General features: G+C 43.3%; 1 protein-coding gene across 1 annotated transcript in view; it reads left to right on the top strand.

Annotated features, from left to right (window-relative positions):
* echs1 (enoyl CoA hydratase, short chain, 1, mitochondrial) overlaps positions 1–5,124 on the top strand; it is a 36,304-nt gene extending 31,180 nt beyond the window's left edge. Inside the window, exons 4-8 of the mRNA NM_001139656.1 lie at positions 2,012–2,111; positions 2,193–2,297; positions 2,486–2,605; positions 4,331–4,398; positions 4,539–5,124. Of these exons, the coding sequence (NP_001133128.1) occupies positions 2,012–2,111; positions 2,193–2,297; positions 2,486–2,605; positions 4,331–4,398; positions 4,539–4,604 (459 nt within the window). The 3' untranslated portion in view covers positions 4,605–5,124. The remainder of the gene's footprint in view (positions 1–2,011; positions 2,112–2,192; positions 2,298–2,485; positions 2,606–4,330; positions 4,399–4,538) is intronic.
* The last annotated feature ends 10,113 nt before the right edge of the window (positions 5,125–15,237 follow it).

Genomic DNA, 15,237 nt, shown 5'->3' with positions numbered 1-15,237 from the left:
GGGAAGGATTTTCACGAGATCTTGGAACATTGTTGCAGGGACTTAGCTACAAGCATTAGTGAAGTCGGGCACTGATGTTGGGCGATTAGGCTTGGCTCGCAGTCGGCGTTCCAATTCATCCCATAAGTGTTTGATGGGGTGGAGGTCAGAGCTCTGTGCAGGCCAGTCAAGTTCTTCCACACCGATCTCAACAAACCATTTCTGTATAGACTTTGCGTTGTGCACGGGGGCATTGTCATGCTGAAACAGCAAAGGGTCTTCTCCAAACTGTTGCCACAAAGTTGAAAGCAAAAAATCATCTAAAATGTCATTGTATGCTGTAGCGTTAAGATTTCCCTTCACTGGAACTAAGGGGCCTAGCCCGACCCATGGAAAAACAGCCCCAGACCATTATTCCTCCTCCACCAAACTTTACAGTTGGTACTATGCATTGGGGCAGGTAGCGTTCTACTAACATCTACCAAATCCAGATTTGTCCGTCGAACTGCCAGATGGTGAAGCATAATTCATCACTCCAGAGAACGCATTCCACTGCTCAAGAGTCGAAGGGCGAGCTTTAAACCACTCCACCCGAAAGCTGGCATTGCGCATGGTGATCTTAGGCTTGTGTGTGTGCGGCTGCTCACCCATGAAAACCCATTTCATGAAGCTCCCGACTAACAGTTATTGTGCTGATGTTGCTTCCAGAGGCAGTTTGGAACTCGGTAGTGAGTGTTGCAAATTAGGACATACATTTTTATGCGCTTCAGCACTCGACGGTCCCGTTCTGTGTGCTAGTGTGGCCTACCACTTTGCGGCTGAGACGTTGTTGAAATTTGACAAACTGATGTGTTGGAAAGGTGGCATCCTATGACGGTGCCATGTTGAAAGTCATTGAGCTCTTCAGTAAGGCCATTCTACTGCCAATGTTTGTCTATGGATATTGCCTGGCTGTGTGCTGGATTTGATACACCTGTCAACAAAGGTGTGAGACAAACATGAGCTTTGCTAGCTAATGTTGCGATGACATCACCTACAAGTGTAAATAAGGTATTTCTATTGGAGAAGCGGTTTTAGCCTGTTTATTTTATTATATATAGATTTTTAGGGAGCATATCAGCATTAATATTGCAGATACATTGTGGCTTCTATCAATGTAATTGTCTGCATCATTTCCCCCAAAAATGTGTAAAAGTGTTTTAAAAAAAGTATAATTCTAACATATTTTCCTTCTTTATAATTTTCTCCTAACCCTACCACCCCTCCCCTAATTGGAGTAAACAAATTAAAAATATTTTTCTTATTTTTTTTCTTCTTAACACCCCCCTAATTGGAGTAAACTAATTGACAACAAACAATACTTCCATTTCCAGCTTTCACATACTACATACATTTCACGGACAGTATATTTTACATGAATTATCTTTTTTTGTTTTTAGTCCCAGCCTTCAGCTACCCTGTCTTTGCTTTTACTGTCAGTAGCACAACAGTCTCAGAAATCCCAGACCAAGGGCAACACCACTTCTAATGGCCACTTCTAATGTCGATATTTTTTTTGGGGGGGGGGGGGGTGGTTGCTCTTCAGACAGAGAACTCCGACACAATCACGATTTTAGGTAGGAGGGGGTTAAAAATAATCCCCTCGGAAACATGACGGAGGTAGACACAAGCTTGATACGCAAACGTCAATGGTGCAAACAAACTACTTACTTTGCGAAATACACTAATTGAAAATATCCTCTGCGAGCTCCATCTAGCTACAGTAGCTACCGGAAATATTTACGGCAGGACGTCAATGGATAGAGCTCTGGACGAGTTTTCGGCGCACGTCACAACTCTGCCCTTTCCTCTTTGCCAAACTTACTTTGTACAGACAGACGTGTATGCTGAAACATTGGCACATTGTGGGAGGTAGTCTGTATAGCGAGACTAGTACCACAGCTTGGTTTTGTGTGTGTGTGTGTGTGTTAATGGTGTGTGGGTTAACATTATTTCTGTGTGCCTCTCTCTCGCTCCATGTATTTTTCTCTAGTTGGGGGGAGGCTGTGAGCTTGCTATGATGTGTGACATCATCTTTGCTGGAGAGAAGGCTCAGTTTGGACAGCCTGAGATCCTTTTGGGAACAATCCCAGGTACCACTAATCCCTGATCTATGTGGATTGAAAATAGTTCAGTCTGTCTGTTGGTCTGTAGATTAACTGTACTGTGCGTAGGTGCTGGTGGTACTCAGAGACTGACAAGGGCAGTGGGGAAATCTCTCGCCATGGAGATGGTACTGACTGGAGACAGGATCACAGCACAGGAGGCTAAGCAGTCAGGTATCACACACACAAACCTCACATTATACATGCAAAGGAGGGTAAACAGTCAGGTAACTCACAGACACATACACAGAAGGTTAAACAGTCAGGTAATTTGCACGTAAGCCACACACAGGAGGCTAAGTAGTCAGATAATACGCACAAACCTCACATTATACACACACTTACCATGCTCTCTCTCTTAGGTCTGGTGAGTAAGATCTGTCCAGTAGACCAATTGGTGTCAGAAGCTATTAAATGTGGGGAGAAGATTGCTGCCAACTCCAAGATCGTGTCTGCCATGGCTAAAGAGGCCGTCAACGCAGGTTAGAGAGCTGATCTCATTTTTACATATTTAATAAACCCTTCTCTGACCCTACAATGGTATGTGAGATGTTTAGATATTTCATGTTTTGTGAACTTGATAAAAAAATATATATATATATATATACTTTTTTCTTTACATAGTTGAATGTGCTGACAACAAAATCACACTAAAATAATCAATGGAAATCCAATTTATCAACCCATGGAGGTCTGGATTTGGAGTCACACTCAAAATTAAAGTGGAAAACCACACTACAGGCTGATCCAACTTTGATGTAATGTTCTTAAAACAAGTCAAAATGAGGCTCAGTAGTGTGTGTGGCCTCCACGTGCCTGTATTCACCTCCCTACAATGCCTGGGCATGCTCCTGATGAGGTGGCGGATGGTCTCCTGAGGGATCTCCTCCCAGACCTGGACTAAAGCATCCGCCAACTCCTGGACAGTCTGTGGTGCAACGTGGCGTTGGTGGATGGAGCGAGACATGATGTCCCAGATGTGCTCAGTTGGATTCAGGTCTGGGGAACGGGCGGGCCAGTCCATAGCATCAATGCCTTCCTCTTGCAGGAACTGCTGACACACTCCAGCCACATGAGGTCTAGCATTGTCTTGCATTAGGAGGAACCCAGGGCCAACCGCACCAGCATATGGTCTCACAAGGGGTCTGAGGATCTCATCTCGGTACCTAATGGCAGTCAGGCTACCTCTGGCGAGCACATGGAGGGCTGTGCGGCCCCCCAAAGAAATGCCACCCCACACCATGACTGACCCACCGCCAAACCGGTCATGCTGGAGGATGTTGCAGGCAGCAGAACGTTCTCCACGGCGTCTCCAGACTCTGTCACGTCTGTCACGTGCTCAGTGTGAACCTGCTTTCATCTGTGAAGAGCACAGGGAGCCAGTGGCGAATTTGCCAATCTTGCCAATCTTGGTGTTCTCTGACAAATGCCAAACGTCCTGCACGGTGCTGGGCTGTAAGCACAACCCCCACCTGTGGACGTTGGGCCCTCATACCACCCTCATGGAGTCTGTTTCTGACCGTTTGAGCAGACACATGCACATTTGTGGCCTGCTGGAGGTCATTTTGCAAGGCTCTGGCAGTGCTCCTCCTGCTCCTCCTTGCACAAAGGCGGAGGTAGCGGTCCTGCTGCTGGGTTGTTGCCCTCCTACGGCCTCCTCCACGTCTCCTGATGTACTGGCCTGTCTCCTGGTAGCGCCTCCATGCTCTGGACACTACGCTGACAGACACAGCAAACCTTCTTGCCACAGCTCGCATTGATGTGCCATCCTGGATGAGCTGCACTACCTGAGCCACTTGTGTGGGTTGTAGACTCCGTCTCATGCTACCACTAGAGTGAAAGCACCGCCAGCATTCAAAAGTGACCAAAACATCAGCCAGGAAGCATAGGAACTGAGAAGTGGTCTGTGGACACCACCTGCTGAACCACTCCTTTATTGGGGGTGTCTTGCTTATTGCCTATAATTTACACCTGTTGTCTATTCCATTTGCACAACAGCATGTGAAATTTATTGTCAATCAGTGTTGCTTCCTAAGTGGACAGTTTGATTTCACAGAAGTGTGATTGACTTGGAGTTACATTGTGTTGTTTAAGTGTTCCCTTTGTTTTTTTGAGCAGTGTATATATAAATGTATGAATTATCTCAGTCTTTTATTGCTTTAGTTGTATTGATTAATGCAAGATCTAACGTGTGTGTTGGTGTGTAGCCTACGAGCTGACGCTGGCTGAAGGGAATCGTCTGGAAAAGAGGTTATTTCACTCTACCTTCGCCACGGTCAGTCAATCTACTGATGTTCTCTTATTCAGATCAACTGTTTTCTTAGGAAGCTCCTTTTGGCATAACCTGGTCGTACATGCCACCGTTTCTCAGGTGTGTTCTGTGTGTACTCACTGACATTGTGTTCCCTACAACAGGAGGATCGTAAGGAGGGCATGACCGCGTTTGTGGAAAAGAGAAAGGCCAATTTCAAGGACCAGTAGAGGAGCGAACACAAAACCCAACAGACCAGGATGTGAATCTCCGATCCAAGGGTTCCTGAAGGCTGTATCCTTACTTGATATCTTGACTCATGACTCTGATGTTGGCTTAGATGAGATTTAAGTAATCTGAACTGGAGATTATTGTGAAGATCAGACTTTTACATGTAGACCTTTAGTTAGGAATTAGCCCTGAATGACACCCGGACAGACAATTTAACAGACGCTCTTATCCAGAGCGATTTACTTGCCTTATCACGGTTTTATACCCTGTACGCAGACTGTGTTGTATGCTGTATGTGTGCAGTACAGTATAGTGTGTTTGTATGAAAGATGTTTTAGGTCATCGTCCATCATAGAAAAACAAATATCTTGTTGGGAGTAAATGGTAGAGGCCAAGCGATATCAGTCACAACCGCCAACACACACTAACACAGCCTTTTCACTGTCCAACTGAATCTCACATTTTCTAGAAAATAAATGTTTCCTGTGTACATTGTGCAAATAAAGCCGTAACAATGTATGTATCTGTCCATTTGAGTTATTCAATCAGTCATATTGTAGGCATTAAGAAGAATAAAGCAAAAATTCCTGTGTAAGATGCATTTTCAGTGGAGATCCATTTAGCATGCTTTTTAGTCCAGCAGTAGGTTTAATCTAGGTCCAGGAAACCAGCTGACAATGATCAGGTTTAATGTAACAATACCTTAATCTGTGTTTGGTGATAGACAGCTGTTAGTTTGATGAAATGTCTATTGGGAAATTACCACTAAATTTAATAGATGGAAGCGATGATATGATCTGTTTTGTTTCGTTGAGTTGTTTCTTTCTCGTGCAGTAACTGGAGGCAGCACATCCTATGCCCATCATATAAAATCATTAACATGTACTATTGATTCTTACACAATAATTCAACACTAGATGGTGTTATTACACTACTATTCATCTGGGCAGTATTGATGCTACACATATTGTTTTATATAGGCTCCTGTTGATTGCAATACAAGGGGGGTAATCTCCCATGTTCTCATCTAATTTAAACAGCTACAGAAAGTCTGAGGTGGAACTGGCATAGCTTGTAGGCCCATAGCGTAGTATGTCCCTCCCTCAGACATTTTAAGAGAACATTGTCTAGCCAAGGACACGACAACATTGTGTCTTAAACAAAGGATTTGATGGGCCTATGAATTCTACCATGTATTCTGATCCCATCGCAGTAAGTTGATTGGTCAAGGTGAAAAGCAATAGGGAAGCATATGTTTTAGACCTAGTGCTTATTTGACTCATTATGTACCTGGCCTTGTTTGACAGCATTATTTGAAAGGATTTATGGTTAGTTTAAGAGTTGGGGAAAACCGGGCAGCAGGCATCACTCATGAGATATGCAGTTGAAGATTTTACACAGGGCCCATCGGGTATAAGTGCAGCAGTGCAGTTGACAGGATACCTTGGATACAGTGTTGCATGAATTAATATTACTATTGTGATCCATAATTGCCATGGAAATTTGGAATGTCCAGTCGATTAGCATTATGGGTAATGTAGTCATTTTACAGATTCAAAATCGGCCTACAAACACTTACATAATTTGCATTATGACAGGTGACTCTTCCGTAGTAACCATGCCATTCCAAAACACAAAAACCAGGGGAAAAAATTAATACAAAACACAGCGGAATATAAATGCCAGTGGCATTTACCGAACAGGGAGCTGATGGCTAGTAAGGGACCTAATGTCTCCTCCTGCCAACTCTCTTCCTGCGTCTCACGGTCCGAGTGGCTCTAAGCATCCTGCGGACTGGGCGAGAAGTGGATAGTCTGTGTCTGGGCATGATTATAGTTATACCCACTCAGCGTCTGGGACCCATGCTTTTATAGGCTTTGACTTGGGAGCAAAATTACATCATAATGGCATTGACATGACACAATAGCGTGAACCATGGTAGAAATAATCACGCAGGGCTTTATGTAATGGTAATTTGGAATGTCAAGTCAATGAGCATTATCGGTAAAAAAAATACAAAACACAGCAGACTATAAAGTTGACAGAATGTAAGAGGACGACTGGCTTCTTTTGAGCCTAAAATGAAGAAAATTGGCACAAAATTGTAGTAGACCCTCCCGCAGCTTAGAGAAGGCTTAGCATATATTATTGATATTAAGGTATGAACATACATTAGCTTTTTTACCGAATACATTTTCACAGAGATGTGAAAATCTCCATTCTCCTGAAATGTGCAATCGTACACCATTTCCCACAAAACTAAAAGCATTGGACTGGTGGATGCATGGGTTTCCGCCACATTTGTTTTATCAGCAATTTCCTTTCAAAATATTGAAGGGAAGTGAACAAGTGCACACTTTGGGGGGAATGAGAGAATTGGGACATAACCAGGGTCATCCATGGGCCAAGGAAGTTGGCATTAGCTGAGGATAACATGTACATTTGCACATTGATTAATGCAATACATTGCAAATTAGCAAAACAGTAGGCTAGACCTTAATGTGGACAACTTAAAAAATTCACAAAGTCACGGCGGTTGGAACCAAAAATCTCAAATTTGGACTCATCAGACCAAAGGACAGATTTCCACCGGCCTAATGTCCATTGCTCGTGTTTCTTGGCCCATGCAAGTCTCTTCTTATCGGTGTCCTTTAGTAGTGGTTTCTTTGCAGCAATTCGATCATGAATCAGGTACCTCCACCACACTCACCCCTCTCTCCAGAGCTTTTGCTCGCCTCCAGCACACACGCACTGCTGGGGTGAGTGACTCTGAACTTACAATGGCTAGCCCCAAGTCATTATATATATATTTTTTTTTTCTTCTGCATTTTGCTATTTGCCTCATGACTCCTGCATACTTTGTTGACTACAAACTTTCTTTACCCAACCGTGGGAACAAACAGACTGTTTGTTCCCACACTCGGGACTCTGACTCTCTATTGGTTACACAGACTTTTGGTCTCCCATCCTATTCTAACCACCTCTCGCTGGCTTTGTATTCATGTTACCTGATGAAATGACTGTACAATATGATATTGTTGCCATCTGATGCACATTCAGATGTCATAAATCAACACCGCAGAGCTCTCCCTGTACTATGCCGTGCCTTGATTGTATTACTGTTGATGATATCTGTAAATGTGCATGTACACCCTTGCCCATCTACTGTTGCTAGCCCCAATTCTGACTTGTGCTCTGATATCTGCTTCACTGATTTCTGCTCTCGTAAAGGCCTGGGTTTTCTGCATGTTAACACTAGAAACTTATTACCTAAAATGGATCAATTAAAAGTGTGGGTTCACAGTTCCAATCCAGATGTGTTGGTCATTACTGAGACGTGGTTAAGGAAGAGTGTTTTGAATAATGATTGATATTAACCTTCCCGGTTATAACCTTTTTCGGCAAGACAGATTTTCCAAAGGTGGGGGAGTGGCAATCTTTACCAAGGATCACGTTCAGTGCTCGATTGTCTCTACCAAGTCTGTACCCAAACAATTTGATTTGCTAGTTTTAAGCATTAAACTTTCAAATAGCTCTTTGTTGACTGTTTCTGGGTGCTATCGTCCTCCATCAGCACCGGCCTGTACCCTACCTGCCCTAAGTTCTCTCCTGGCCCCTTACACTAGCTCTGAATTTGTCCTGCTAGGTGACCTAAACTGGGACATGCTTAAACCACCTGACCAAGTCCTAAAAAAACAGGATTCCTAAATCTTTCTCAGATTATCACCAATCCCACATGGTATGACTCCGAACACCCAGAAAAGGCTATTCTCCTCGATGTTATCCTCACAAATAATCCTGATAGGTATCAGTCTGGTGTTTTCTGTAATGACCTTAGTGACCACTGTTTTACAGCCTGTGTTTTTAATGGCTGCTCAGTGAAACGACCTGTCCTGATTTGTCATAGACGCTTGCTAAAAACTTTAATGAGCAAGCCTTCCTTCATGAACTGGCCTCTGTAAATTGGTATAGAATCAGCTTGATCCCCTCTGTTGAAGACGCTTGGACCTTCCTTTTTGATATTTTCAGTGGTATTCTTAACAAACACGCCCCCATAAATAAAATGAGAATTAAAAACATGTTCAGCCCCTGGTTCGGCCGTGATCTTGCAGAGTTACTCCACCTCATGAATTGTATTTGGCGAAAGGCTCGGCACATGCATACTCAGGCTGACTGGCTATCGTTCAGGCAAATGAGAAATAAGTGCACTCAGGCTATCCGGAAGGCCAAAGTTAGTTACTTTAAGAAGCAGTTCTCTCTCAGTGGGTCTAATCCCAAGAAGTTCTGGAAAAAGACCGGTTAAAGACCTGGAGAATAAACCCTCCTCCTCACAGCTGCCCATGTCCCTTAATGTTGATGATGTGGTTGTTACTGACAAGAAGCACAAGTCTGAGCTCTTTAATCACCACTTCATTAAGTCAGGATCCCTATTTGACTCAGCCATGCCTCCTTGCCCGTCCAACATTTCCTCATCTCCCACCCCTTCTAATGCGACTATCCCCCATGCTTCTCCCTCTTTTTCCCCTGTCCCGCTACAAAGTTTTTCCCTGCAGGCAGTCACTGAGTCCGAGGTGCTAAAGGAGCTCCTTAAACTTGACCCCAAAAAAACATCTGGGTCAGATGGTTTAGACCCTTTCTTCTTTAAGGTTGCTGCCCCTATCATCGCAATGCCTATCTCCAAACTTTTTAACCTTTCTCTCCTTTCTGGGGAGGTTCCCATTGCTTGGAAGGCAGCCACAGTTCGTACTTTATTTAAAGGGGGAGATCAAGCTGATCCTAACTGTTATAGGCCTATTTCTATTTTGCCATGTTTATCAAAAGTGTTGGAAAAACTTGTCAATAATCAACTGACTGGCTTTCTTGATGTCTATAGTTTTCTCTCGGGTATACAGTCTGGTTTCCGCTCAGGTTATGGATGTGTCACTGCAACCTGAAGAGGTCCTCAATGATGTCACCATTGCCCTTGATTCTAAGCAATATTGTGCTGCTATTTTTATTGACTTGGACAAAGCTTTTGATACGGTAGACCATTCCATTCTTATGGGCCGGCTAAGGAGTATTGGTGTCTCTGAGGGTCTTTGGCCTGGTTTGCTAACTACCTCTCTCAAAGAGTGTGGTGTATAAAGTCAGAAAATCTGCTGTCTCACCCACTGCCTGTCACCTAGGGAGTACCCCAAGGCTCGATCCTAGGCCCCACTCTCTTCTCAATTTACATCAACAACATAGCTCAGGCAGTAGGAAGCTCTCTCATCCATTTATATACAGAAGATAGTCTTATACTCAGCTGGCCCCTCCCCGGATTTTGTGTTAAATGCTCTACAACAAAGCTATCTTAGTGTCCAACAAGCTTTATCTACCCTTAACCTTGTTCTAAACACCTCCAAAACCAAGGTCATGTGGTTTGGTAAGAAGAATGTCCCTCTTCCCACAGGTGTTATTACTACCTCTGAGGGTTTAGAGCTTGAGGTAGTCACCTCATTCAAGTACTTGGGAATATGGCTAGACGGTGCACTGTCCGTCTCTCAGCACATATCAAAGCTGCAGGCTAAAGTTAAATCTAGACTTGGTTTCCTCTATCGTAATCGCTCCTGTTTCACCCCAGCTGCCAAACTAACCCTGATTCAGATGACCATCCTACCCATGCTAGATTACGGAGACGTAATTTATAGATCGGCAGGTAAGGTAAGGGTGCTCTCGAGCCATCAGATTTGCCATATAGGACACATCACTGCACTCTATACTCATCTGTAAACTGGTAATCTCTGTATACCCGTCACAAGACCCACTGGTTGATGTTTAAAATCCTCTTAGGCCTCACTCCCCAATATCTGAGATATCTATTGCAGCCCTCATTCTCCACATACAACACCCTTTCTGCCAGTCACATTCTGTTAAAGGTCCCCAAAGCACACACATCCCTGGGTCGCTCCTCTTTTCGGTTCACTGCAGCTAGCAACTGGAACGAGCTGCAACAAACACTCAAACTGGACAGTTTTATCTCAATCTCTTCGTTCAAAGGCTCAATCTAAAACTGGAAACACTTATCTCACTCACTAGCTTTAAGCACCAGCTGTCAGAGCAGCAAACAGATTACTGCACCTGTACATAGCCCATCTATAATTTATCCCAAACAACTGCCTCTTCCCCTACTGTATTTATTTATTTATTTTGGTCCTTTGCACCCCATTATTTCTATTTCTACTTTGCACTTTCTTCCACTGCAAATCTACTATTCCAGTGTTTTACTTGCTATATTGTATTTACTTCGCCACCATGGCCTTTTTTGCCTTTACCTCCCTTATCTCACCTCATTTGCTCACTTTGTATATAGACTTATTTTTCTACTATATTATTGACTGTATGTTTGTTTTACTCCATGTGTAACTCTGTGTTGTTGTATGTGTCAAACTGCTTTGCTTTATCTTGGCCAGGTCGCAATTGTAAATGAGAACTTGTTCTCAACTTGCCTACCTGGTTAAATAAAGATTAAATAAAAAATAAATATAAAATGAAGGCCTGATTCACTCAGTCTCCTCTGAACAGTTCATGTTGAGATGTGTCTGTTACTTGAACTCTGAAGCATTTATTTGGGCTGCAATTTCTGAGGCTGGTAACTCTTATGAATTCATCCTCTGCAAATCAAATCAAATTTGATTTGTGACATGCACTGAATACAACAGGTGTGGACCTTTCTGTGAAATGCTTACTTTCAAGCCCTTAATCAACAATGCAGTTTTAAGAAAAATAAGTGTGAAGTAAAAAATAGATAAGTAAAAAATAAATAAATAAATGGAATAACAAATTATTAAAGAGCAGCAGTAAAATAACTGTAGAAAGGCTATATACAGGGGGTACCAGTACAGAGTCAATGTGCGGGGGCACCGGTTAGTCGAGGTAATAGAGGTAATATGTACATTTAGGTAGAGTTATTAAAGTGACTATGCATTGATAATAAACAGAGAGTAGCAGCAGCATAAAAGAGGGGGGCGACAATGCAAATAGTCTGGGTAGCCATTTGATTAGCTGATCAGGAGTCTTATGGCTTGGGGGTAGAAGCTGTTAAGAAGCCTTTTGGACCTAGACTTGGTGCTCCGGTACTGCTTGCTGTGTGGTAGCAGAGAGAACAGTCTATGACTAGGGTGGCTGGAGTCTTTGACAACTTTTAGGGCGTTCCTCTGGCACCGCCTGGTGTAGAGGTCCTAGAAGGCAGAAACTTGGCCCCAATGATGTACTGGGCCGTACGCACTACCCTCTGTAGTGCCTTGCGGTCCGAGGCCGAGCATTTGCCATACCAGGTAGTGATGCACCCAGTCAGGATGCTCTCGATGGTGCAGCTGTAGAACTTTTTGAGGATCTGAGGACCCATGCCAAATCTTTTCAGTCTCCTGAGGGAGAATAGGTTTTGTCGTGCCCTCTGTCTTGGTGTGTTTGGACCATGATAGTTTGTTGGTGATGTGGACACCAAGGAACTTAAAGCTCTTAACCTGCTCCACTACAGCCTCGTCGATTAGAATGGGGGCGTGCTCGGTCCTCCTTTTCCTGTAGTCCACAATCGTCTCCTTTGTCTTGATCACGTTGAGGGAGCGGTTGTTATCCTGGCACCACACGTCCAGGTGTCTGACCTCCTCCCTATAGGCTGTCTCATCAATGTCGGTGATCAGGCCTATCACTGTTGAGTCATTGGCAAACTTAATGATGGTGTTGGAGTCGTGCCTGGCCATGTAGTACAGGAGGGTACTCAGCACGCACCACTGAGGGGTCCCCGTGTTGAGGATCAGTGTATTGTTACCTACCCTTACCACCTGGGGGCAGCCCGTCAGGAAGTCCAGGATCAAGTTGCAGAGGAAGGTGTTTAGTCCCAGGGTTTTTTTACCTCTGGTTGCACATTTAACATGCTGGTAGAAATTAGGTAAAACAGATTTAAGTTTCCCTGCATTAAAGTCCGTGGCCACTAGGAGCGCAGCCTCTGGATGAGCGTTTTCCTGTTGACTTATGTCCATATACAGCTCATTGAGTGCAGTCTTAGTGCCAGCATCGGTTTGTGGTGGTAAATAGACAGCTACGAAGAATATAGATGATAACTCTCTTGGTGAATAGTGTGGTCTAGAGCTTATCATGAGATACTCTACCTCAAGTGAGCAAAACCTTGAAACTTCCTTACAATTAGATTTTGTGCAGCAGAGGTAACTCTGGGTCTTCCTTTCCTGTGGCAGTCCTCATGTGCCAGTTTCATCATAGCACTTGATGGTTTTTGCGACTGCACTTGAAGAAACGTTCAAAGTTCTTGAAATGTTCCGCATTGACTGACCTTCATGTCTTAAAGTAATGATGGACTGTTGTTTCTTTTTGCTTATTTGAGCTGTCCTTGCCATAATATGGAAGTGGTCTTTTACCAAATTGGGCTATCTTCTGTATACCACCCCTACCTTGTCACAACACAACTGATTGGCACAAACACATTAAGAAATTCAACTTTTAATGCACACATGTTAACCTCATGAAGCTGGTTGAGAGAAGGCCAAGATTGTGCAAAGTTGTCAACAAGGCAAAGGATGGCTACTTTGAAGAATCTCAAATATAAAATATATTTTGATTTGTTTAACACCTTTTTGGTTACTACATGATTCCATATGTGTTATTTCATAGCTTGATGTCTTCACTATTATTCTACAATGTAGAAAATACTAAAAAATAAAAACCCTGGAATGAGTAGGTATGTCAACTTTTGACTGGTACTGTATATATGCACACGTGTGAATAACTAGCTTACTAACACTTACAAATGTGGGAGTAATGATTAATACATTTTGAGCAAATGGTTTGTAAATGCCTTAATAATGGTTTATTATGGGACTTTAAAATAAAGTGCTACCCTAGGCGTTGCTGGGCACAGCACAGGCAGTGTGGTCCCCTGGTCCCAGTGATGCTAGGCTTCGCGGCACATATATCTCAGCTGCTGCTGTAGCAGGTCAAATGTAATGGACGTAAGGAGAAAACTGAGAGAGACAAACACTGACACATGTTCTGCCAGTTTGATATTTTGGCGATATATTATATAATTAACACTTAGGATGGGGACACATGTATGACATACTGTAAGTATTTAGGCATTTATTCAGTAATATTTATTCTTTATCTAATAAATGTGTTTATTCATTCACAACTAAGATGTTGCTGGGCCCAGCACAGGCAGTATGATCCCCTGGTACCAGTGCTGTGGGAAAATATGCTAGGCTTAGCATAGACAGCTCAGAGGTGAGTGCAGTGGAGTTAGGAAGAAAACAGAGAGACACAGATGTACTGCCATTTCCTTAATATGTAGGGTCTATATGTAATTTTAACTATTAACACTTAGGTGTGACAGACAGACAGACAGTGACAACAGGAGAACAAGGAGAATCACAGACAGACAGAGTGTCACGACTTCTGCCGAAGTCGATGCCCCTCCTTGTTTGGGCGGTGCTCGGCGGTCGATGTCACCGGTCTTCTAGCCATCACTGATCCATTTTTCATTTTCCATTGGTTTTGTCTTGTCTTCCTACACACCTGGTTCCAATCCCATTCATTACATGTTGTGTATTTAACCCTCTGTTCCCCCTCATGTCCTTGTCAGATTGTTTGTTGTTATGTGCTCGTGTTGTATTGGTGCGCGACGGGTTATTATACCCATGTTTATTTTATTATGTACGTTGGTTTTGGAGTTTGTTTTTTAACTTTATTAAACTACTCCAGTTACACCAAGTTTGTTTCTCCTGCGCCTGACTTCCCTGCCACTTACACACACGTCGTGACAGATGGACAGACAGTTGTATCTTCAGTGGTGCTTTTACATGTTGTATTTGTCTTAAACATGAGTTGGTTAAAAAGAGCTGGTAAAAAAGGAGGGCTATGTTTCACCGGTCACTGGTACAGTAAAAGTTGAGAAACGCTTAGCTTCTACGAATCTGAGAGTGGAAGACTCCTCTCTCGTCTCTAACATCTTTGTGAACAGTCCCATCACAAGTCATACTGTTGAATAGACTTCATTTGAAAGTACTTTACCTGTTGTCTGCAGATTTTTTCCTTATGCAGGAGGTAATCTGTGACAAAATAGCCACAGAGTAGTGTTATTAACCCGACTTTCAATATGCTGGTCTGTATGTCAGTTTGTATTTTCAATGCTGATGCAATTCGCACAGGACTTCCACAATACAGTATGTCAACAATGACCGAGTTTAACCGAAGAACAGACCAAAGTTGTCCCATGCAATCAGCTGGCAAACTTCCTACAGCCAAAAGGACCAACAGCACAGACAACCGGTAAATATCATTGTATTCAACATTCTGGCCTGTAGAGACAATTGCATCTTTTTTACAGCGACTTCTTTCAGTCTATCTGTGGAGTAACCATGGTAACAGTCTGATATTTAGACTGTTAGTTGCCTATGTTATGTTTCAGTAGCATTACTGCCTGTGTGTGTAAGTAGTAGGGGGAGCACGCTCGCGGTTATGTGGGTTGTTGTGGCTGAAATGCCAGGGCTGAATTTCTGCCCCAGTCCGCCCCTGAGGAGGGGTGTGCCCTCACTGACTGTAGTTCGGCAACCTGTGTTAGACTAATCAAATAGCCTACAAGCACTCTGATCTCATGACTTA

This window comes from Salmo salar, chromosome 18 (genome assembly GCF_965601325.2).
Source record: "Salmo salar chromosome 18, fSalSal1, whole genome shotgun sequence".
Lineage (NCBI taxonomy): Eukaryota > Metazoa > Chordata > Actinopteri > Salmoniformes > Salmonidae > Salmo > Salmo salar.
Note: the sequence above shows the minus strand (reverse complement) of the source record. Positions and strands in the feature narration are given on the sequence as shown.